This window comes from Macaca thibetana, chromosome 2, assembly GCF_024542745.1.
Source record: "Macaca thibetana thibetana isolate TM-01 chromosome 2, ASM2454274v1, whole genome shotgun sequence".
In the NCBI taxonomy this organism is placed as follows: domain Eukaryota; kingdom Metazoa; phylum Chordata; class Mammalia; order Primates; family Cercopithecidae; genus Macaca; species Macaca thibetana.
In genome coordinates, this window is record NC_065579.1 from 96,126,373 (window position 1) to 96,152,213 (window position 25,841).

Here is a 25,841-nt window from a genome sequence, read left to right on the forward strand (position 1 = left end):
TCTGCTATCAAACATTGAATTTCTTCCTTCTAACTATATTTTTGTACACTTTAACACACTTTACTTCATTATCCCCTCTCTCCGCACTCACCTTTCCCAGTCTCTGTAATTTATCTTTCACTTCGTACCTCCATGTGATCAATGTTTTTAGCTTCCACATATAAGTAAGAGAATGAAATATTTGTCTTTTTGTGCCTGGCTTATTTCACACAAAATAATGGCCTCCAGTTCCATCCATGTGGCTACAAATGACATTGTTTCATTATAGAAAAAATAAATGAAGGAAAAGGAAAACAAATTAAGAAAATCCACTTGAATACTGGAGAGCAGTTAGAACAAAGAATACTTATTTCGAAGGCTCTGAAGGACTTCACGGGTGCTCAGGGTGGCCCCTAAGACAGACTCTCCACCTCTACTTAGAAAGGAACAAAAATAAGACACTTGGGAAAGGCTACAATTGTCCTCATGAAATAATGTAGACTTAAGATTCAAGGTGAAGAACTGAACACGTGAATTTACCGCAAATACTCCTAAAAGCTCACTGCAATGACTGAATTGGGATTGAAACCATAAGGGCACTTAAGAACAAGCAAGGGAACCATCATTAGGTGGAAGTCCTGAAGCATTTTTTGGAACACAGAAAAGTACTTGACTTTAGGCAAACAGAGGATTCATAGCAACTGCACCTCAGCCACTAACATGTTAGTCCTGGAGCACTTATCCTCATCTTGTTAATGAATGAAAAGAATTCCACCTTTAATACCAGCAGATCTCATCACCCAAGGCAAGTTTCTCCACGTAGTAACATTTACCTTCAAGGTAAAACATGGAAATTTCTAGGCCGGGCGCGGTGGCTCAAGCCTGTAATCCCAGCACTTTTAGGCCCTTCAAAGAGTCGAACCACATGGAAATACAAAAAATTTTGCCTAAACAATGAACCCGGGAGGCGGAGCTTGCAGTGAACAAAAGCGTGGGTCTCAAAAAAAAAAAAAAAAAACAGAAATACTTTCTAAACAATATGAAAATGATTGGGACAAAATGAGTGCTGCTTTTTGAACCACAAAGCCTTTCCTTAAGCCCCTTTCCTGCAAACATAATGGCAATTAGTCTTCTAATCTTCAATTAAAAAATTGGAATGTTATTTATTGGGAAAGAGATTTGTACAAGAAATACTGACATCTGGCAAAAGAGAGTATTTCCTATTTTTTGTTTTGTTTTGTTTTTTTGAGACAAGGTCTGGCACTATCGACCAGGCTGGAGTACATGGCGTGATCTCGACTGGCTGCAACCTCTGCCTCCTGGGCTCAAGCAATTCTTCCATCTCAGCATCCCAAATAGCTGGGACTACTGGTATATGCCATGATGCCCAGATAATTTTTCTATTTTTTGGAGAGATGGATTTTTGCGTGTTGCCCAGTCTGTTCTTGAACTCATGAGCTCAAGCAATTCACTGGCCTACACCTCCCAAAGTCCTGGGATTACAGGCTTGAGCCTCCACAGCATCCGGGCCACATTTCCTAATTTAAAAATAAAAACAAACAAACAAGAAAACCAGGACAGGGCACGGCGGCTCATGCCTGTAATCCCAGCACTTTGGGAGGCCAAGGCAGGCTGATCACCTGAGATCGGGAGTTCAAGACCAGCCTGACAAACATGGATAAACCCCGTCTCTACAGAAAATACAAAATTAGCCAGGCGTTGTGGCGCATGCCCATAATCTCAGCTACTTGGGAGGCTAAGGCAGGAGAATGGCGTAAACACGAGAGGCAGAGGTTGCAGTGAGCCGAGATCGCACCATTGCACTCTGGCCTGGGCAACAAGAGCGAAACTCCATTTCAAAAAAAAAAACAAAAAACAAAAAACAGAAACAAAACTATGCTTTTAGATGTCATTTTTTTTAAAAAAATTCACTACCTCATCACCATAAAACGAAGTTTACCAATCAATAAACCCCCCAATGTGCAGCAAACACTGAATGAGCCTTTTAGTGCCTTACTATTACATATGTGAGCACACAGTCAGAAATATCAAGATATGTGGCCGGGCACAGTGGCTCACGTCTGTAATCCCAGCACTTTGGGAGGTGAAGGTGGGCAGGTCACCTGAGGTCAGGAGTTCAAGACCAATCTGGCCAGCATGGTGAAACCCTGTGTCTACTAAAAATGCAAAATTAGCAGGGAGTGATGGCGCATGCCTGTAATCCCAGCTACTCAGGAGGCTGAGGCAGGAGAATCGCTTGAACCCGGGAGGCAGAGGCTGCAGTGAGCCAAGATCTCGCCATTGCACTACAGCCTGGGCAACAAGAGTGAAACTCCATCCCAAGAAAAAATAAAAAAAGAGAAATATCAAGATATTTGAGGAAAGACTCTAACATGAAAGCCATTAAAATAAGCAAACCAATAAATCAGATGACTAAAAAAATCAATGCAGAAAGCAAGTGAAAAACTTTAACAATTATAATTAATATCACCAAAAGCAAGTGAAAAGGTATAGTACCCATAGTTTGCATATTTTTATTTTACTTTTTACCAAATTCTTGTTCACCAGAGCTTGCATTTTATTTTATTTTATTTTATTTTATTTTATTTTATTTTATTTTATTTTATTTTATTTTATTTTATTTTACATGGAGTTTCACTCTTGTTGCCCAGGTGGGAGTGTGATAGCTCAATCTCGGCTCACCACAACCTCCGCCTCCTGGGTTCAAGCGATTCTCCTGCCTCAGCCTCCCAAATAGCTGGGATTACAAGCGCCCACCACCACACCCAGCTAATTTTTGTATTTTTAGTAGAGACAGGGCTTCACCACGTTGGCCAGGATGTGCTCAAACTCCTGACCTCGCTATCTGCCCGCCTTGGCCTCCCAAAGTGCTGGGATTACAGGTGTGAGCCACTGCACCCGGCCACATTTTATTTTTGATCAAGACATTTAAAAGCCTTTTTTTTTGCCCGGGCGCGGTGGCTCAAGCCTGTAATCCCAGCACTTTGGGAGGCCGAGGCGGGCGGATCACAAGGTCAGGAGATCGAGACCACAGTGAAACCCCGTCTCTACTAAAAATACAAAAAATTAGCCGGGCGCGGTGGCGGGCGCCTGTAGTCCCAGCTACTCAGGAGGCTGAGGCAGGAGAATGGCGGGAACCCGGGAGGCGGAGCTTGCAGTGAGCCGAGATCGCGCCACTGCACTCCAGCCTGGGCAACAGCGTGAGACTCCCTCTCAAAAAAAAAAAAAAAAAAAAAAAAGTTTTTTTTTTTTTTTTTTTAATTAGCAGTCAAATAGATTTTATTAGCCTATATGTTATTTGGGTTTTGGAATTTATTGAAATTCTCTTTGTGGTCTAACGAATGGCTACTGTTTTTTTAATGTACCACAAAAGTTTGGAAAGAAGACGTATCTTATTTGTTGAGTTCCAAATATCATATGCATATTTTCAAGCTTATTAACCGACATGTACAAATCTTCTAAACCCTCTTTTTATGTGGCATTGTCCTACTTACTCTGTCAGTTCCTGAGAAAGGTGTTTTGAAGTTGCTCATTATGGTTATGAATTTGCCAATTACATGTTGGATTTAGTTTCAAGACAATGAACTTAGAAAAATAACAACAAAGCTGGACGTGCTCACTCACGCCTGTAATCCCAACACTTTGGAAGGCTGAGGTGGCAGATCACTTGAGGTCAGGAGTTAGAGACCAGGCTGGACAACATGCTGAAACAATGTCTCTACTAAAAATATAAAAATTAGCCAAGTGTGATTGCAGGTGCCTGTGATCCCAGCTACTCTGGAGGCTGAGGCATCACTTGAATCCAGGAGGCGGAGGTTGCAGTGAGCTGAGATCATGCCACTGCCCTCCAGCCTAGGCAACAGAGCGAGACTCCATCTCAAAAACAAAAATAGAAAAAAAAGAAAAGAAAAGCAAAAGAGAAAAAGAAAAATAACAACAAAAATGATCACAGTGGAAACAGAAGAAAAGCGTTACTAAAGATAAAAAGCAGAAATTAATGAAAGAGAAGGGAAAAATCCACTAGCCAGGGGCATAAATTTAGAAGGCAGGAGATGGTTTCCATTGTGCTCTTCCAGGTTGTAAAGCTGGCCATGATGTCGTGGGGTCTCGAGTCCTCTTTAGGATATAGTGTGCTCCACTCTCAGATTACCAATTGAGGGAATAGATTATCCTAGAGACAGAAACTGGAGCCTGCGAGCTTCAAGACTGATGCTCCCCTTTACTCTGGGAGACCTGGGAAGTAGCATGATAATTCTTCCAGCACTAGTGTATTAGTGAATACACTGGAAGAGCTAGACACCCTCTCCCTCTTGGATGGGAGATTTTCACCCTTATAATAACAACCTAAGAGTCCTTAAAATTTGTGGCCTTCTGGGATGTCTTTTTCCTTTAATAACCATATTAATGACTCTAGCATCCATTGCACATACTTGGCAACTGCAGACTAGACCAGATTTTCTGGGAAATAATATTTTTTGGTCTTTTCTCACAACAAATTCCTTAAGTCTTGCTTCCTTCTCAGCATCTTATCTCTAGTACATGCTAGTCTCATCTGACCCTGCTTCCCCTCACACATTTGATAGTGTAGAAGGGGGCCTTTTTTTCCTCTATTCTTATAAGTTCTGTGACCTGTGACTTTCACTGACAAAAGACAGATTAACAGGAGAAAAGCATACACATTTTATTTGATAATATTCTAAATTTTATGTGCACATGGAGGCCTTTGTAGAAAAGAAAGGAAGACTCAAATAAATGACTAGACCCAGGGGCTTATATATCATTTTAACAAAGAGCAATAAATTGTAGAAACATGAAGAGGCAATGGAAAAAGAGATTTGAGCTAGGGGGCAGTAAATTACAGGAAAGTGACTAGGAAACATATGGGGGAAATTAATGGAAGTTTTTAAATGTTTTTTTAAGATGGAGTCTCTGTTACACAGGCTGGAGTGCAGTGGTGTAATCTGAGCTCCCTGCAACCTCTGCCTCCTGGGTTCAAGCGATTCTCCTGCCTCAGCTTCTTGAGTAGCTGGGCCTGCACGTGTGTGCCACCACACCTGAATAATTTCTGTATTTTTGGTAGAGATAGGGTTTCACCATGTTGACCAGGGTGGTCCTGAACTCCTAGCCTCAAGTGATCAACCCATCTCAGCCCCTCAAAGTGTTGGGATTACAGGTGTGAGCCACTGCACCCAGCCAGATGTATTATTTTTGTAAGGTTTGTTTCTGTAGATTCATGTTGGTGTCAATTCCCCACCTCCGTTGATAAGAATGTTCTCCTTTTCCTGGTGCAGGGGGGGTACTTTCTTTTTTTTTTTTTTTTTTTTTTTTTTGAGACGAAGTCTGGCTCTGTTGCCCAGGCTGGAGTGCAGTGGCCGGATCTCAGCTCACTGCAAGCTCCGCCTCCCAGGTTTACACCATTCTCCTGCCTCAGCCTCCCGAGTAGCTGGGACTACAGGCGCCCGCCACCTCGCCTGGCTAGTTTTTTTGTATTTTTTAGTAGAGACGGGGTTTCACTGTGTTAGCCAGGATGGTCTCGATCTCCTGACCTAGTGATCCACCCGTCTCAGCCTCCCAAAGTGTTGGGATTACAGGCTTGAGCCACCGTGCCCGGCCAAGGGAGGGTACTTTCTGGCAGGAAATTTATGCCCTCCTTTTAGGTAGAAAGAGGAGATTAGGGAATCCTTCCTGCATCTGCTGTTTCTGTCATCCAAGTATTAACAGGCCTGACCCTGAAATCAGCTGTCTCTCAATTGCCTTCAGTTCAAAATAGTCAATATGTCTAAGTGGCATGGTTTGGGATGGCATGTTCTGATCTTCTTCAATAGTACCTTTAAAAGTACTTTCCTTCTCCTTCTTCATTCCCCAAAGCCCACGTTACTCTGTGACACATACTTTTACTGAACGTGTGGCAATAACAGAGAGAAGTTCCAGCATAGAAAGAAAACAACTTAAAATTGAGTATTAAATATGGTGATGTTAAGGGTGTTAGAAAGCAGGCACTTGCACATTGCTGATGGGAGAGCAATTTGGCAGTATTCATGAAAATGGAAAATGCACATCCCCATTCGATCCAGCAATTCCACTTCTAGGAAGTGGCATGATCTTGGCTCACTGCAACCTCCACCTGCTGGATTCAAGTGATTCTCCTGCTGCAGCCTCCCAAGTAGTTGGGACTACAAGCACGCATGACCCACATCTGGCTAATTTTTGTATTTTTTAGTAGATATGGGGTTTCACCATGTTAGTCAGGCTTGCCTCCAACTCCTGACCTCAAGTGATCTGCCTGCCTCGGTCTCCCGAAGTGCTGGGATTACAGGTGTAAGCCACCGTGCCCAGCCTGTACATCATATGATTTAAATGAATATTTTAAAATTATATATATGTGCATACAATTATATGTGTGCATATACACATATGTAATATATAAAATATCTATAATGTATATATGCACATATACCTATACATTAAAGATATGTAAATGTGTATTTGTATTATACACATATGAATGCATAATACACATATAAATGCATATATTCTGATTTTCTTCAACAGTTCTTTTAAAAGAACTGTTTGCATATACATTTGTATATGTATATACATATATATGTATATATACATGTGAGTGTGATGCCTCACACTCACAGGCAACCTAGGGCTCTGCCTGAAGCTTTCTCTATTTTCCCTTCTCACCTCTTCTACCCCCTCTTTCTTCCTTGTCTTCAGGGAAAAATTTATAAGTCCTACTATGTTATCTGGGGCAGCATTTGAAATCTCTATTAATTACTTCCCTCTAGAGGAAACTGACCTAATCTGTTATCTGCAAACATCATTAAAGAATCTTCCTAAACAAATGTCTCCCATCCCTGATTTTTACCTTTAGCAATTCAAAGAATTTGCAGATTATTATAATTTAAAGTTTTCTCTTACAAATTCAGGTCAAACTATTAGGTCAGCCTCCCTGAACAATCTCCGATAGAACAAGGGAGAGGTGCTCTCTCCTTGTCCAGAATAAAAGCTAGTTTCCTTTCCTCTTTCCTGGTCCAGAATTAACACTGAAAAGAATATTCTTATACATCAATCTTGGCAAGCATGTCAGGTTTTTTGTCTGAGGATAAATTCCTATGTGATAGGGTGGTGTCAACAGTTTAATATTTCCTCTGTGACTTTATTTATTTATTTATTTATTTATTTATTTATTATAATTTTTTTTTTAGACAGGGCCTTGCTCTGTCACCAGGTTGGAGTGCAGTGGTGCAATCTCGGCTCACTGCGACCTCCACCTCCGGGTTCCAGTGATTCTCCTGCCTCAGGCTCCTAAGTAGCTGGGATTACAGATGCCCACAACCATGCCAGGCTAATTTTTGTATTTTTAGTAGAGACAGGGTTTCACCAAGTTGGCTAGGATGGTCTCTATCTCTTGACCTCATGATCCACCCACCTCAGCCTCCCAAAGTGCTGGGATTACAGGTGTGAGCCACTGTGCCCGGCCCCCTCTGTGGCTTTAAAAACATTATTATTTGTCAGGCACAGTGGCTTGCACCTCTAATCCCAGCACTTTGAGAGGCTGAGGTGGGCAGATCGCTTGAGCTCAGGAGTTGAAGACCAGCCTGAGCAATAGAGTGAAAGCCCATCTCTACCGAAAATACAAAAAAATAACCCGGGTGTGTTGGTGCAAGCCTATAGTTGAGTTACTCATGAGGCTGAGGCAGGAGGATGTTGAGCCCGGGAGACAGAGGTTGCAGTGGGCTGAGATTGTGCCACTGCACTCCAGCCTGGGCAACAGAGCAAGACACTGTCTCAAAAAAAAAAAAGTATTATTAAGCTTAGAAAGACATTTATCATTTGGAGAGTAGATATTTGCATATTTTTCTACTTTCATTCTTTCAATTTTTACATAAAATTATTTAATCCATCTGGAATTTATTTTGGTGAACATTGGGAAATTAGGACATAACTTTATTACCCCTCAGAATACTTTAGCCAATTATCCCAGCACTAAAATTCTCCCTTTCCTCAGGAACTTGTGATGCCTTCCTCATTATAGACCAACTTTTTGATATATGCATTAAGGTCTGTTTCTAGCTTATTAATTTTGCTCCATGGGGCTCTATTTTTGCACTAGTTGGAGGCAGTTCTTAATAATTTTGTTTTAAATTTTTATAACAAGGAAGAAAAATTATCTGCAAAGAATGAGGGACAGAGATGATAATGAAGACATAAAAGGGGGAAATGGTTAAGACAAGACTGTGTAGTGTGTGTAATGAGGAGTCATTTAGAGTTGAATAACTAAGGCACTGAGCTGCTCTAATGGCCTGGCTATGGGTGGAGAAAATCAGGTTATGATTAGAGAAAAAGTCTTCCATCAGTACTCTCTGGAACCCGCATCAATTTAAAAGCAGAATCTGGCTGGGCACAGTGGCTCACGCCTGTAATCCCAGAACTTTGGGAGGCTGAAGTGGGCTGGTCACCTGAGGTCAGCAATTCAAGACCAGCCTTGTCAGCATGGTGAAACCCAGGCTCTACAAAAAAAATTCAAAAATTAGCCGGGCGTGGTGGCGCATGCCTGTAATCCCAGCTACTCAGGAGGCTGAGGCAGGAGAATCATTTGAACTCAGGAGGCAGAGGTCGCAACGAACTGAGATCGCGCCACTGCACTCCGGCCTGAGCGACAGAGCCAGACTCTGTCTCAAAAAAATTAAAAGTAGAATCTAAGGATTCCTATGTATTCTCCATTCCTTTATTCAACAAATATATATTGAGGACCTACTATGTGTTGGACACTATATTATCCTGAATCTAAATCAGTGATCAAAAAGATAGGATCGGGTCATTTGAAAACCATGGTTCGGGTACCAGCAGAGTCTGCAATGGAAGAGTTGACGCCTCAGCTATTGTCAGCAGAGCTCTGCAACTTGATGGAAGGTTTTGATCCCTTGGTTCCCCTGAGGACACCTCAGGAATGCCTGAGGCGGGTCCAGATCGAAGCAGCGCAATGTCCAGATGTTGTGGTAGCACAAATTGACCCAAAGAAGTTGAAAAGGAAGGCCGGGAGCAGTGGCTCATCCCTGTGATCCCAGCACTTTGGGAGGCCAAGGCAGGCAGATCATGAGGTCAGTAGTTCGAGAGCAGCCTGGCCAGCATGATGAAACCCTGTCTCTACCAAAAATACAAAAAATTAGCCTGGCATGGTGGTACACACCTGTAATCCCAGATTCTTGGGAGGCTGAGGCAGGAGAATTGCTTGAACCCGGGAGGTGGAGGTTGCAGTGAGGTGAGATCGCACCATTGCACTCCAGCCTGGGCAACAGGAGCAAAACTCCGTCTCAAAAACAGAAAAGAAGTTGAAAAGGAAGCAAAGTGTGAATATTTTTCTTTCAGGATGCCAACCGGCCCCTGAAGGTTATTCCCCCACACTTCAGTGGCAACAGCAACAAGTGGCACTGTTTCCAACTGTTGGACAGAATGTGAACAAACATAGAAGTCACTGGAAATCACAACAGTTGGATAGTAATGTGACGATGCCAAAATCTGAAGATGAAAAAGGCTGGAAGAAATTTTCTCTGGGTGAAAAGTTATGTGCTGATGGGGCTGTTGGACAAGCCACAGTCGAAAGTCCCAGAGTAGATTCTGCACAAGAAAGATGGCTTTATGCTTTATGGACTTGTCTGGAAAAGTCTTTATTATCTCAGGCTCATTCACTGATTTGGCAGCTTGCAAGGTGCTGTGAAGTGAGGCTCTTAGTGGAGAGCAAACATGATGAGAAGGTTCCTGCTTTGAATTTATTAGTCTGCTTGGTTAGCAGGTATCTTGACCAATGTGATTTAGCTGATGAGCTATCTTGATATAGCTGATCTTTCAGTGATAGAAGATATCTCTCACAAAGGCAGCTTAACTCTGAGGAAATGCAATGCCAATTCAACTACAGATTGCAACACATCTTCAACACTATGTGAGGAGTTCACATCTTACCCTGTGCCGTTCAGGTTGATACTCAGAATATAGGTTGTATTGATTTGAATGTCTGAAATATCAACGAAAAATCACCCCGCAGTTTTTGATGAACAGTTTGAACCGTTTTCTGTAATCAAGCAGCTTGCATAGAAATTGTATGATGAAATTTTACATAGGTTCTTGGTCCTGTTTTGTTGTTTATCTACATATATACATATACAATTTTATTGAAAATATGTTTTGGTTACTAAAATTTTGTTTGACTCCTAACAAAAGACAATGGATGGCCTTAGCATCAGAATTAAAATAATCTAGAGTACATGACAAATGCATTCACAGCAAAAAAATTAATCTACTATTTAAAAATATATATATATAGGATCGGCTGGGTGTTGTGGCTCATACCCGTAATCTCAGCTCTCTGGGAGGCTGGGCAGGAGGATTGTCCAAGCTCAGGAGTTTGAGACCAGCCTGAGCAACATAGCAAGACCCTGTCCCAAAAATTATAAATAAATAAATAAATAGATAGATAGATAGATAGATAGATAGATAGATAGATAGATAGATAGATAGGATCCACCCTCTTGGAACTTCCTGAAAATAGAGAAACAGTCCTTGGAATAGGATATGTCGTCATTGGGGATATGCATTCTGTTTTCTGTTTTTCTTTTTTTTTTTTTTGAGACAGAGTCTCACTCTGTCACCCAGGTTGGAGTGCAGTGGCATGATCTTGGCTCACTGCAAGCTCCGCCTCCCGGGGTTCATGCTATTCTCCTGCCTCAGCCTCTCGAGTAGCTGGGACTACAGGCACCTGCCACCACGCCCGGCTAATTTTTTGTATTTTTTAGTAGTGACGAGGTTTCACCATGTTAGCCAGGATGGCCTCGATCTCCTGACCTCGTGATCCACCCGCCTTGGCCTCCCAAAGTGCTGGGATTACAGGCATGAGCCACCACGCCCAGTCACATTCTGTTTTCTTTTATAATAAAGATAGGCATTCCAAACGTTTCTCAATTTGGGCAGTCAGAACATAAATCTTCTTTTAATAAAATTTTTTTTGTGATGGAGTTTTGCTCTGTCACCCAGACTGGAGTGCAGTAGCAAGGTTTTGGTTCACTGCAACCTCTGCCTCCTGGGTTCAAGCGATTCTCCTGCCTCAGCCTCCAGAGTAGCTGGGATTACAGGTGCTCACCACCACACCCAGCTAATTTTTTCTTTTTTTAGTAAAGATGGGGGATTTCACCATGTTGGCCAGGCTGGTCTCAAATTCCTGGTCTCAAGTAATCTACCCGCCTTGGCCTCCCAAAGTTCTGGGATTACAGGTGTGAGCCACTGTGCCTGGTTGAATCTTCTTATATTTGGACTATTACTCACTGTGTTAGGCCGGTCTTGCATTACTAAAAATAAATATCTGAGGCTGCATAATATACAAGAAATAGGCTTAATTGCCTTACAGTTCTGCAGGCTGTACAGGAAGCATAGTGCCAGCATCTGCTTCTGGGAAGGCCTCAGGAAGCTTACAAGTGTGGTAAAAGATGAAGGGGGAGCAGGTATCTCACATGGCAGAGCAGGAGCAAGGGAAACAGAGTTGAGGAGGAGGTGCCACATGCTTTTACTAAACCAGATCTCACAAAAACTCACTCACTCATCACCAAGGGAATGGGGCTAAGTTATTCATGAGGGATAGGCCCCCATGATTCAAGCACCTCCCACCAGGCCCCACCTTCAACACTAGGGATTACATTTTTTTTTTTTTTTTTTTTTTTTTTTCCTGTTTTCTTGTTTTATGTCTCCTCATGGTTAAGCAGGTATTAGATTTTAACATGAGATTTGTTGGGGACACAGATCCAAACCCTATTATTGTCTTAGGTTGAATTGCCTAAAACTAGAACCTGAGAGAAGGATTCTTGTGCATGTGATTTACAGAGGAAGTGTTTTAGGAGGAGGAGAGTAAAGGAAGCGAAATTCAAGCCCAGCTTATAACCAGGGATGGAGTCTTGCTCTGTCGCCCAGGCTGGAGTGCAGTGGTGCAATCTTGGATCACTGCAACCTCTGCCTGCCAGGTTCAAGCGATTCTCCTGCCTCACCCTCCTAAGAGGCTGGGATTAAAAGTGCCTGTCACCATGGCCAGATATTTTTTGTATTTTTAGTAAAGATGGGATTTCACCATGTTTGGCCAGCTGGTCTTGAATTCCTGACCTCAGATGATCAACCCACCTTGGCCTCCCAAAATGCTGGGCTTACAAGCACACTCTGTGTCTTTTAATTGGAAAGTTTATTTTATTTTATTTTATTTTATTTATTTATTTTGAGACAGAGTTTTGCTCTTGTTGCCCAGGCTAGAGTGCAACGGCTCAATCTCAGCTTACTGCAACCTCCACCTCCTGGGTTCAAGCGATTTTTCTGCCTCAGCCTCCCGAGTAGCTGGGATTACAGGCATGTGCCACAACACCCAGCTAATTTTGTATTTTTAGTAGGGATGGGGTTTCTCCATGTTGGTCAGGCTGGTCTCAAACTCCCGACGTCAGGTGATCCACCCACCTTAGCCACCCTGCCCAGCCTGGAAAGTTTAGTTTATTTACATTTAATGTTATTATTGATAAGTAAGGACTTATTCCTGCCATGTTGTTACTTGTTTTCTGATTGTCTTATGGGCTTCTCCTCCTTTTTCCCGTCCTTCCTGTCTTCCTTTCAGTGAAGGTGATTTTCACTGGTGGCATGTTTTAATATCTTCCTTCTCTATATTTTGAGTATCCATTGTATGTTTTTTATATTTCAGTTACCACGAGACTTGCAAATAATATCTTACAACCCATTATTTCAAACTGATGCCAATTTCACACTTATTTCACAAACTAACAAACAAGCAAAAAGAAAACTAATAAAAACTCTACAGTTTAACTTTGTTCTCCTGCTTTTAAACTTTTTGTTGTTTCTATTTATATATTATTGTACTGTCTGTGTCTTAAAAAGTTGTCACCGTTGTTGTTTTTGATCAGTTCATCTTTTTATCTTTCTACTCAAGATGAGTAGTTTACACATTACAGTCACAGTATTATAATATTCTGTGTTTTTCTGTGTACTTACTATTACCAGTAAGTCTTGTCTTCACGTGATTTCTTATTGCGCATAAACGTTGTTTACTTTCAGATTGAAGAACACCCTTTAGCGGTTTTTTGTAGGACAGGTCTGGTATTGATGTAATCCCTCAGTTTTTGTCTTGGAAAGTCTGTCTCTCCTTCCTTCCTTCCTTCCTTCCTTCCTTCCTTCCTTCCTTCCTTCCTTCCTTCCTTCCTTCCTTCCTTCCTTCCTTCTTTGTTGTTGTTGTTGTGACAGAGTCTTACTCTATGGCCCAGGCTGAAGTGCAGCGGTACAATCTCAGCTCACTGCAACCTCCGCTTCCTGGGTTCAAGCGATTCTCTTGCCTCAGTCTCCGGAGTAGCTGGGACTACAGCTGCGTGCCACCATGCCTGGCTAATCTTTGTATTTTTAGTAGAGATGGAGTTTCACCATGTTGGCCAGGCTGGTCTCGAACTCCTGACCTCAGATGATCTGCCCGCTTCAGCCTCCCAAAGTGCTGGGATTACAGGCATGAGCCACTGCACCCAGCCGGAAAGTCTTTATTTCTTCATCATATTTGAAGGATAGTTTCACCAGATATGTTATTCTAGGGTAAGAGTTTTTTTCCCTCAGCACTTTAAATATGTTATGCCATTCTCTCCAGGTTTGTAAGGTTTCCACTGAAAAGTCCGCTGTTGGAACTCTATTGTATTATTTGTTTCTTTTCTCTTGCCTTTAGAATCCTTTCTTTATCCTTGACCTTTGGAAGTTTGATTATTAAATGCCTTGAGGTAGTCTTCTTTGGGTTAAATCTGCTTGGTTTTCTATAACCTTCTTGTACTTGGACATTGATATCTTTCATTAGATATGGGAAGTTCTCTGTTATTATCCCTTTAAATAAACTTTCTACCCCTCTCTCTTTCTCTACCTTCTCTTTAAGGCAAATAGCCCTTAGAATTGCCCTTTGGAATTTATTTTCTGGATTGTGTAGGCATTCTTCATTCTTTTTTATTCTTTTTTCTTTTGCCTCCTCTGTGTTTTTTTTTTTCAATTTTTAAAAAATTAAAAAAAAATTTTAGACCAATTCTCACTCTGTTGCTCAGGCTGGAATGCAGTGGTACAAACATGGCTCACTGCAGCCTTGACCTCCCAGGATCAAGCAATCTTCCTACCTCAGCCTTCTGTGTGGCTGGGACCACAGGTGCACGTCACCACACTCAGCTGATTTTTAAATTTTTTGTAGAGACAGAGTCTCACAACTACTTGTCTCAAACTACTGGGCTGGTTTTGAACTACTGGGCTCAAGTGATCCTCCCACCTTGGCCTCCAAAAATACTGGGATTACAGGCATGAGCCAGCACACCTAACTGACTGTGTATTTTCAATGAGCCTGTCTTCAGGCTCAGTAGTTCTTTCTTCTGCTTGATGAATTCTGGTATTAAGAGATTCTAATGCATTCTTCAATGTGTCAGTTGCATTTTTTCCATTCCAGAATTTCTGCCTGGCGTGAAATTGAAATTATTTTTAAAAATTATTTCAGTGTCTCTGTTAAGTTTATCTGATGGAATTCTGAATTATTTATCTGTGTTATCTTGAATTTCTTTAAGTTTCCTCAAAACAGCTATTTTGAACTCTCTGTCTGACAGGTCTCATATCTCTGACTCTCTGGGATTTGTCCCTGGTGCCTTACTTAGTTCATTTGGTGAGATCATGTTTTCCTGGATAGTCTTCATTCTTGTGGATGTTCATCAGTGTGTGGGCATTGAAGAGTTAGGTATTTATTGTAATCTTCACAGTCTGGGCTTGTTTGTACCCATCCTTCTTGGGAAGGCTTTCTGGGTATTTGAAGGGAGTTGGGTGTTGTGATCTAAGTTTTTGGTCATTGTCATGGTACCTGCATTAGGAGATATCCCAAACTCCATAACACTGTGGTTGATGAAGACTCATAGAGGTACTACCTTGGTGGACTTGGGTAAGATCCAGAAGAATTCTCTGGATTACCAGGTAGAAACTCTTATTTTCCTCCCTTTGTCCTAAACAAACGGAATCTCTCTTTCTGTGCTGAGTTGCCTGGAGCTGAAGGAAGGGTGACACAAGTAACCCTGTAGCCACTACCACTTGGACTGTACTGGGTCAGACCTGAAGCCATCACAGCGCTGGGTCTTGCCCAAGGCCTGGTGTAATCTCTTCCTGGCTATTGCCTATGTTTACTCAAGGCCCTAGGACGCTATAATCAGCATGTGGTGAAGCCAGCCAGTCTTGTGTCCTTCTCATCAGGGTGGGAATTTTCCCCAGAGCCCAGGTGGGTCCAGAGATGTCATCCAGAAGCCAGAGCCTAGAGTCAGGAACCTTGGAAATCTACCTGGTGCTGTATTCTACTGTGTCTGAGCTGGCACTCAAACCACAAGACAAAGTCCTTCCCACTCTTCCCTCCCCTTTCCCTAGGTAGAGGAGTTTTTCTCTGTATCCACCACCACTATAGGCCTGTGGGGAGTATTACCTGGAGATTGCTAATGTTCACTCAGGGCCCTTGCAAGGGCACTTCAGGCAGCTTATGATGAATGCTGCCAGGTCTGGGACTCACCTTTTAGTGAAGTTGTCTCTTCCTTGGCCCAGAGTAGGTCCAGAAATGCAGTCCAAGAGCCCAGACCTGGAATCAGGGTCTCCGAGTACACTCTGGTTGCTCTACCTGACCGTGGCTGAGCCGGTACCTAAGCTGCAAGTCAAAGTCAAAGTCCCCTTTACTCTTCCCTCTGTTGTTCTCAAGCAGAAGGAGTCTCTCTCTGTAGCCACCACAGCTGGGAATGTGCTGGTTCATACCTAATGCCAGCTCGTCTCAGAGTCTCACCCAAGGTCCACAGTGAGTACTTTCTAGTTACTGCTGCTGATTATTCAGAGCCTAAGGGCTCTAAGGTCAGAAGGTGATGAATCCTGCCAGGACTGGGTCCTTCCCTTTAAGGCAGCAGGTTCCCTTCTGGCCCAGAATGGGTTTAGATATGTTGTCTGGGAGCTTGGAATGAGAGCCTCATGATGCTGCCTGGTGCCCTATGGTACTCGGGCTATGATGGTATCCATGTTGCAAGACAAAGTGGTCTTTACTCTTCCCTTTCCTTTCCTCAAGTGGAAGGAAAGGGTCTCTTTTGGACCCATGACTGTGCTGTCTGGGGTTAGGGGAGGGGTGACACAAGCACTCTCTTAGCCACAATGGCTGGTGTGTCACTGGGTCATGTGCCCCCACAAGTCCTCTGGCTCTGAGCCCAGCACAGCAGTAGGACTTGCCTAGGAGCTGCAGTCCTAGCGGCCTAGACTGCCTTTCAAGTTTCTTTAGAATACCAGAGCACTTTAGCCCGCAGTGGCAAGGCTTGCTGAAACTCAAGTTCTGACTACAGGAGTGGGCAATTTTCCTCTGGCTAGGGCTTATCTAAATGCTCCCTCCATGATCATCGATTGAGTTCTGCTCAGTGTTGGCAGCATTGAGTTCCACTGCAAAGTCCCGCAATCACTGTGCCCTCCCCCCCCCAGGTGCACAGATTCTTTCTCCATGCCACCTGACAGTTTCTAGGGGATGGAGAGGAATGGCACTGGCAATTCAAGACTGTCTTTCCTATCCTTTTCAGTGCCTCTTTCAATGGTATGAAGTTAAAACCAATTACTGTGATTGGTCAGCTGATTTTTGGTTCTTATAAAGGGGTGTGTGTGTGTGTGTGTGTGTGTGTGTGTGTGTGTGTGTAGATGGTTGTGGAATTTGGTGTTCCTGCAAGGAGAACATTGGTGGAGGCTTCTATTTGGCCATCTTGCTCTGACTCCAGCTTCAATTACATATTTAATTTTTAAAAAAACTATATTTTCCAAAATAATTTAAAATCAGTAAGCAGAGTAGCATATTTAGGAAAGAGCTGGATTCTCCTATCTGCTTCTATATTCACTCTCTTGAGATGACATGTCATGTAGTCTCTGGAAAACTTCACTGTACATTCATGAGAGAATAAGAGTTAAAAGCAAATAACGAGGCTGGGCACAGTGGCTCATACCTGTAATCCCAGCACTTTGGGAGGCTAAAGTGGTAGGATCATTTGAGCCTGGGATTTTGAGACCTGCTTGGACAACATAGCAAGACCACATCTCTACAAGACATTGTAAATTTTTTACTGAAAGAAAAAGAAAAGCAAATACATCATAATACTATGAAAACGGTTTTGAGATCATACAGCCCCTGAAAGGATCTCAAACATGGCCAGGGTTCCCTGGGCCACACTTTGAGAGCCATAAATATAGAGAAAGGGCTCCAGAGACTTTGGAGAGGACCTAACTACCTTTAGATATGTACTAGAAGACTCTTCCTTTATCAGGGTCTTGAAAAATATATTGGGAGAGAGGTGTAAGCATCTCTTAAGTAGGAAATATTAAGTTGGAATGGGCCTTCTCATTTCAATGGGAATGGTGCAATCCCAGGGAGATCTGATCATACAACAGCGAAATCCAGGGAGATCTGATCATATAACTTGTTTTTCACTGTGAAAAACAAGATGCACATTGTTATCATAACAGCAGGGATGGAGAGATAAAAAGAATGTTATCTCCCACAGGGATGTTTAAGAGTGGCTATTTGATCATGTAATTGCTATTACTAAATAGATTTGTAAAAAAAAAAAAAAAAAAAAAAAAAAAATCAAGGCCGAGTGCAGTGCCTCACACCTGTAATCCCAGCACTTTGGGAGGCCGGGGTGGGCAGATCACCTGAGGTCTGGAGTCCAAGACCAGACTGGCCAACATGGAGGAACTTCATCTCTACTAAAAATACAAAATTAGCTGAGCCTGGTGGCACATGCCTGTAATCCCAGCTATTTGGGAGGAGAACTGCTTGAACCCTGGAGGTGGAGGTTGCGGTGAGCCAAGATGGCGCCATTGCACTCCAGCCTGGGAAACAAGAGCAAAACTCCATCTCAAAAATAATCAAATTATTAAAACAGATAGTAGTACAATTTGATTGTATGACCCATCAAAAAAAATCAGGTCTGAAAAACAAAGGCGTAATTTGAGATATTATGATAGAGAATCATGGCTCCTCACCCACATGCCAGACCTAAGACATATCAGAATATAGAGTCCTTGAATGAAAGGAAGGTCCAAATGCTCATGAGAGACATATGGTAATGGCATATACAGAAACTTACTGTGGATCTTCTTCCTAGCATTTCCCAACAAGACTTAAAGCCATAGACCATAGTAACAGTACATCAGGAAAAGGGAAATATTTGGATTGCTAGGGCACTATTGAGCACTACGGGACCCCTGATTAACAGTACTTTCAGGAGTCGCATAATCCATGTAATCCATAGATCAGAGCGGAATCTTGGGGTGTTAAGTGATTAATGGGGTTTCCTCCCTGGCTATCTCACAGTAGGCCCAGAAGAACTCCAAACATATTCTAGGATTTTTTTTTTTTCCCCAGCTCTGAGTGTGATTTGGAATATATACATTCAACAATTCCACAATATGTATTCCTTGACTTGTGAAATGAAGGTTATCATGGTTTAAAGGACTGAGTAAACACTTTTGTAGCTACTCCTAGCCACTGAAATGGCAAACACTATATCCACATGAGATTTCCCACCATCAAAAGTTGAAAGAGGCATGGGTAATAAGAGTGACCTTATGGATTACCATAGGGTTCTTCAATTGGTGACTTAAATGACAGTCACTTTTCTAGAAGTGGTCTTCTTAGTGGAGTAAATCAACTTTCCTAGCATCCTATTTCTTTATTTTTTAGTTTTTTGAGACAGGGTCTCTCTCTGTCACCCAGACTGGAGTGCAGTGGCATAATCACGGCTCACTCCAGCCTCAACCTCCTGGGTTCAAGCAATTCTTCTACCTCAGCCTCCTAGTAGCTGGGACTATAAGCATGTGCCACCACACCCAGCTAATTTTTGTATTTTTTGTAGAAATGGGGCTCCCTCATGTTTCCCAGGCTGATCTTAAACTCCTGCACTCATGTGATCCACCTGTCTTGACCTCCCAAAGTGCTGGGATTACAGGCACGAGCCACCACACCAGACCACACATTCCTATTTAATTGGCAAAATTGACCAGGACAAAAGTTCTTGAAAAATGACAATGGATTACCATAAGGCTCATCAGTTGGTGACTTAAATGGCAGTCACTCTGCCAGACATGGTTTTCTTACTGGAGTAAATCAACCTTCCTAGCATCTGATATGTAATTTGTTATTTGGCAAATGTATTTTTCTGTATCTTTGTATGCAAGAACATAGGAGGGCATTCGCTTTTGCCTGACAGCGTAAGTAGTATACTTTTACATTTTGCACAGAGTTATGTCCACTCTGGCTCTGTGCCATAGTTGAGGCCACAGAGACAGTGACCATCTCATCATCCTGCAAAACATCACATGGCTTCACTATATTGAGGCCAGTATGCCGACAGAATCAGGAAAGATGGAAGCTGCAGGTCTCCTAGAGTTCCTGATAATATGCATACTTATTCTCTGAGGGTAGGAAATAAATCCTATAAAATTCAGAAGACTTTTTATCTGGTTGAATTTTCTGACTACCCACTGGTTCATATACATAGGGATATTCCCTTCGAAGCAAAGAAGAAATTGCCACATCTTACATTTCTACCACTAAGAAAAATGGACAATGTTTGGTAGACCTCTTTGTTTTTGTGAAACAACATATACCACATTTGGGTGCTACCCTGAATTTACTAATTGATGTGAAAAGAATGCCAAATTTGGCTGGGTGTGGTGGTTCATGTTAGTAATCCCAGCACTTTGGGAGGCCGAGGCAGGTGGATCACTTGAGATCAGGAGTTCAAGACCAGCCTGACCAACATGATGAAACCCCATCTCTACGAAAAATACAAAAAAATTTAGCTGAGCGTGGTGGTGGGCACCTGTAATCCCAGATAGTCCAGAGGCTGAGGCAGGAGAATTGCTTGAACCCAGGAGGTGGAGGTTGCAGTGAGCCGAGATTGTGCCACGGCACTCCAGTCTGGGCGACAGAGCGAGACTCCGTCTCAAAAAAAAAAAAGAAAGAAAGAAAGAAAGCCAGCCAAATGTTCGTAGGTCCCCGAACCAGAGAGATTCTCCTGTTTTTCCAGACTAATGAGCAAATAGCTCTGTGATTTGGTCCACATACTCCAGTGGAGGCTCTGGTAATTAGGTGTCCATATCAGATCCATGTAGATCCTGTGGCCTACCCTGACGGTACTATCACAGGAGTGGCCTCTGTGATTTTGAATGGAGAAGGCTGTCTTCATCAAGTAACTCCCTTTGAGAAACAGTTTTGTTGTTGTTATAATTGTTCTATTTTATTATTCATTATTGTTGTTAATCTCTTACTGTGCCTAATTTATAAAATTAAACTTTTCATAGGTATGTATGTATAGGAAAAAACATAGTATATATGGAGTTCAGTACTATCTGTAGTTTCAAGTATCCCCTGGGGGTCTTGGAACATATTCCTGGTGGATAAGAGGGGGACTACAATACATTGTTATTAACTATTCTTACCATGTTGTAGAAAGATCTTTTAACTTATTCCCCCTGCCTAACTGAAATTTTGTATCCTTTGGCTATGTCACCAACCTCCCATTCCAGCACCCCAGCTCCTAGTAACTACCATTCTACTCTCTGCTTCTATATTCAACTTGAGAAACAGTGCTTGCCTTGTTAGAGGGGCCTGGTAGATAACATACTCACCAAGTGCCTTTGGTATATGAGCTGCTTATCATGAACTGAGTTAAAAGAGCCACCAAGCCATAAAGATGGGTGAGCCCAACGTTACCACATCATTAATTGCAGGCCCTACAGGTACTGGTAAGTTGCCAAGCAGGTTGTTTACATTTCCAGCATGCCTACTCTTGATGCACATCCACCCCTTCCTAACCCACAGCTTTTCCCTCATGGGGAGTTCCCTTTGACCACTTGACTAAAGGAAGAAAAATTTAAGCTTGGCTTGTAACTTGCTCTGCAATGTTTCTTGGAACCAACCAGAAGTGTACTGCGTTACCATTACAAGCACAGAAGACAAAGAGAAAACCTGGGCAACATGATGAAACCCTGTCTCTACAAAAAATACGAAAAATTAGCCGGGCATGGTAGCCTGCACCTGTAGTCCCAGCTATTCGGGAGGCTGAGGTGAGAGGATCACTTGAGTCCAGGAGGTGGAGGTTGCAGTGAGCCGAGATGAATCACACCAGTGCACTTCAGCCTGGGTGACCCAGTGAGATCCTGTCTCAAAAAAAAAAAAAAAAAAAAAAAAAGAGAGAGAGAGAGAGAGATGGCCATTGAAGACTAAAGGAAAGAAAATCCTTCCAGTGAGGGGATTTTGAATAGCAAATCTACTTTCCTGGATGAAGAGAAGGTCTGAGGTTTAGCAGCACGATTCATAGGCAGGGACTAACATCCACAAGAAACGGAAGCCTCTGGGCCATTATTCCTCTCTTGTATTCCTAACCTGAAACAGTCTGTACAGCACTCTCCCACACACCCTTCCGCTGTGTCTCCCTTCCGCCATGCCCTCTGGACTCAGTCTGTCATGAGAGAAATCTACTGGCCATTCACTGAAGACACTGCTTCTCCTACAACGCTCTCATGCCATGGCTATTTTTTCACCTACACCACAAATGATTTTTTTCACTGTTCATCACTCCCTTCTTGTTTTCACCTCCCCATAGCACTAAAATCACTCTCCTCTGTATACTCTAAACTACCCTCCCCTTTTCATTCCTCATTAAACTCATCTGATCAAACACAATGTTGTTTAAACTCAACTCCTCTTCTCCCTTCTGTGCCAACATAGGAGCAGAAGATGGTGGCCGGAGGAAAACACACAGCCCCGCCGACCTAGGCCTGCCGTAGATTTGTAATCCACAGCTTGCAAATGGCTTCTCACGCCTCCACATTTTCTTAAACAATTTACTTTCTTCTGGTCTGAGCTATTTCACAACTTCTCTCTCCTTTAACCTCTGATAGTCTCATCCCTTCCCCCACTCTCCCCAGGATTACTAAGTCAATCCATTTACATGCATCTGAACACACAAACTGTCTTCCCTCCGATACGGATACGGATACGGATACGGATACGGATATGGATACGGATACGATGGATGGTCTGCTCCTATTTAAGGGCAACCCCTCCGCTTGTTCCCTGGATCCATCCCCTTTCATCTGCATGTGACCTTTGTGCCTCCAATGCCCCTCCTGAATCATCAATGGTTCCTTTGGCATTAACTTGCTGAATCTTAAATTGTTTTTTTTGCTACATGTAATTTCATAAAAATAAATTAGAAAATTTGATGAAATGGATCTATTTTTAGCAAAATTCAAATTAACAAAATGGACACAAAAATAGATAGGACATCAAAATAAAACAATATCCATAGAAGAAATTGAAAAATTTGGCCGGGCGCGGTGGCTCAAGCCTGTAATCCCAGCACTTTGGGAGGCCAAAAGGTCAGGAGATCGAGACCATCCTGGCTGACACGGTGAAATAAAAAAAAAAATACAAAAACTAGCCGGGCGAGGTGGCGGGCGCCTGTAGTCCCAGCTACTCAGGAGGCTGAGGCAGGAGAATGGCGTGACCGGGAGGCAGAGCTTGCAGTGAGCCGAGATCTGGCCACTGCACTCCAGCCTGGGCGGCAGAGCGAGACTCCGTCTCAAAAAAAAAAAAAAAAAAAAAAACACAAAAAAAAAAAAAAAAAAAAAAAAAAGAAAAATTTGTGAAAGATCTCCAGCCCCACAAAAAAGCCGTGTCAAGATAAAAAGCCATGTCAGGGTGAGTTTTGTCAACACAGTTTCATTAATAGTATGTACATTTTCGGTAACTTGTCATAACAGTCTTCTTATCCTTTAGAGATACACATTGAAATATTTATGTTATTTATTTATTTATTTTTGGAAGCAAAGTCTCACTCTATTGCCCAGGCTGGAGCACCATGGCATGATCTTGGCTCACTGCAACCTCCCCCTCCCAGGTTCAAGTGATTCTCCTGCCTCAGCCTCCCAAGTAGCTGGGATTATAGGCATGCGCCACAGCACCTGGCTGCACTGAAATATTTATGAATAAAATGATATGATGTCTGGCATTGGGATTTACTTCGAAACAATTCAAGGGATGAGGGAATTGAGTGAGAATTGAGATAGACTGACTTGCCGGGTGCGGTGGCTCACGCCTGTAATCCCAGCACTTTGGGAGGCCGAGGCGGGCGGATCACGAGGTCAGAAGATCGAGACCATCCTGGCTAACACGGTGAAACCCCGTCTCTACTAAAAAATACAAAAAACTAGCCAGGCGAGGTGGCGGGCGCCTGTAGTCCCAGCTACTCGGGAGGCTGAGGCAGGAGAATGGTGTGAACCCGGGAGGCGGAGCTTGCAGTGAGCTGAGATCCGGCCACTGCACTCCAGCCTGGGCGACAGAGCGAGACTCCGTCTCAAAAAAAAAAAGAGATAGACTGACTTTGTGTTGATAGTTCTTTTTTTTTTTTTTTTTTTTTTTTTTTTTTTTTTTTTTTTTTTTGAGACGGAGTCTTGCTCTGTGCCCCAGGCTGGAGTGCAGTGGCGCGATCTCGGCTCACTGCAAGCTCCGCCCCCCGGGGTTCACGCCATTCTCCTGCCTCAGCCTCCCGAGTAGCTGGGACTACAGGCGCCTGCCACCTCGCCTGGCTAATTTTCTTGTATTTTTAGTAGAGACGGGGTTTCACCGTGTTAGCCAGGATGGTCTCGATCTCCTGACCTCGTGATCCGCCCGTCTCGGCCTCCCAAAGTGCTGGGATTACAGGCTTGAGCCACCGCGCCCGGCCATGTTGATAGTTCTTGAAGTTAGTGATGAATACATGAGGGCTCCTTATATAATCTGTTTTTGGTTTTTGAGAGAGTCTCACTCTGTCACCCAGGCTAAGAGTTCAGTGGTGGGACCTCCCAGGGTCAGGTGATCCTCCCACCTCAGCCTCTGGGTATCTGGGTAGCTGGGACTACAGGCTATGCTACCAAACCTGGCTAATTTTTTTTTTTTTTTTTTTTTGTATTCTTTGTAGCGACGAAGTTTCCCCATGTTGCCTAGGCTGGTCTAGGACTCCTAGATTCAGTGATTCTCCCACCTTGCCCCCAAAGTGTTGGGATTGTAGATGTGAGCTACTGCACCCAGACTTTTTTTTTTTCCCCCCGAAAGGGAGTTTCGCTCTTGTTGCCCAGGCTGGAGTGCAATGGGGCGATCTCGGCTCACTACAACCTCTGCCTCCCGGGTGCAGGCGATTCTCCTGCCTCAGCCTCCTGAGTAGCTGGGATTACAGATGCGCACCACCACGCCCGGCTAATTTTGTATTTTTAGTAGAGACAGGATTTCTCCATATTGGTCAGGCTGGTCTTGAACTCCCGACCTCAGGTGGTTCACCTGCCTCAGCCTCCCAAAGTGCTGGGATTACAGGTGTGAGCCACCGCATCTGGCCCTTTTTTAAAGAAATTTAGAGAAGAGATCTTGTTACATTGCCCAGGGTAGAGTGCAGTGGCTATTCACAAGCACAATCATAGCGACTACAGCCTGGAACACCTGAGCTCAAGCGATCCTCTTGCTTTAGCCTTCTGAGTAACTGGAACTACAGGCACAGACCACCGTGTCTAGCTATGTAATTATATATAATATATATTTACATTTAATTTAATATAATTTATATAATATATAAATTATATTATATATTATATATGAATGCATAAATATATAATGTATAGAAGTATTATATGTAATGTATATATATTAAATATATACATTATATATGTATTATATATAATGTATATATAATATACAAACATATATACACATATATGTGTGTGTTTGTGTTTGTGTGTGTGTGTGTGTGTGTGTGTATATATATATATATTTTTTTCTCCTGAGATGGAGGTCTTGGTCTGTTGCCCAGGCTGTAGTGCTTGTGCAGTGGCATGATCTCTGCACTCCTCCAAGCCCTGGGTTCAAGGAATTCTTCTATTCAGTCTCCTGGAGGAGCTGCGACTGTGTGCACCATCATGCCTGGTTAATTTGTTTGTTTGCTCTTTCTTTCTTGTTTGCTTGCTTTCTTGCTTTCTTCTCTTTCTTTTTTCTTCTTTCTTTTTTTTCTTTTTCTTTTTTTTGTAGAGATGGGGGTCTTGCCATGTTGACCAAGTTGGTCTTGAACTCCTGGCCTCAAGCAGTCCTCCCACCTCAGCCTCCCAAAGTGCTGGGATTACAGGTGTGAGCCACCATGCCTGACTGTGATTCTGTTTTTAAGTTTGAAATTTTTTTCATAGTAAAAAGCTTTTTAAAAAACTGCCGAATGTATTGGTGGTGTTGTTAATCTTGGAAAATCAAAGGATGAGATAAGGACCCTAGAGATACAAGATCAGGATCATTTCTTTTTTTTTTTTTTTTTTTTTTTTTGAGACGGAGTCTCGCTCTGTCACCCAGGCTGGAGTGCAGTGGCCGGATCTCAGCTCACTGCAAGCTCCGCCTCCCGGGTTCACGCCATTCTCCTGCCTCAGCCTCCCGAGTAGCTGGGACTACAGGCGCCCGCCACCTCGCCCGGCTAGTTTTTTGTATTTTTTAGTAGAGACGGGGTTTCACCGTGTTAACCAGGATGGTCTCGATCTCCCGACCTCGTGATCCGCCCGTCTCGGCCTCCCAAAGTGCTGGGATTACAGGCTTGAGCCACCGCGCCGCCCATGGATCATTTCTTTAAAAAGAGGAAGAAGGCTGGGCACGGTGGCTCATGCCTGTTATCCTAGTACTTTGAGAGGTTGAGGCAGGAGGATCCCTTGAGTTCACCAGTTCGAGAGCAGCC

The 25,841-nt window shown here is 43.0% G+C and overlaps 1 protein-coding gene and 1 pseudogene across 1 annotated transcript; both read left to right on the top strand.

The window, feature by feature from the left end:
* Positions 1-25,841, top strand: part of LOC126948533 (cytochrome c oxidase subunit 2-like) — a 281,739-nt pseudogene that overhangs the window by 102,045 nt on the left and 153,853 nt on the right.
* LOC126948548 (gem-associated protein 2-like) lies at positions 8,838-9,842 on the top strand. Its single transcript, XM_050780498.1, has 2 exons — positions 8,838-9,044; positions 9,354-9,842. The coding sequence occupies exons 1-2, from the start codon at positions 8,841-8,843 to the stop codon at positions 9,840-9,842; spliced, it is 693 nt and encodes a 230-aa protein (XP_050636455.1). The 5' UTR covers positions 8,838-8,840.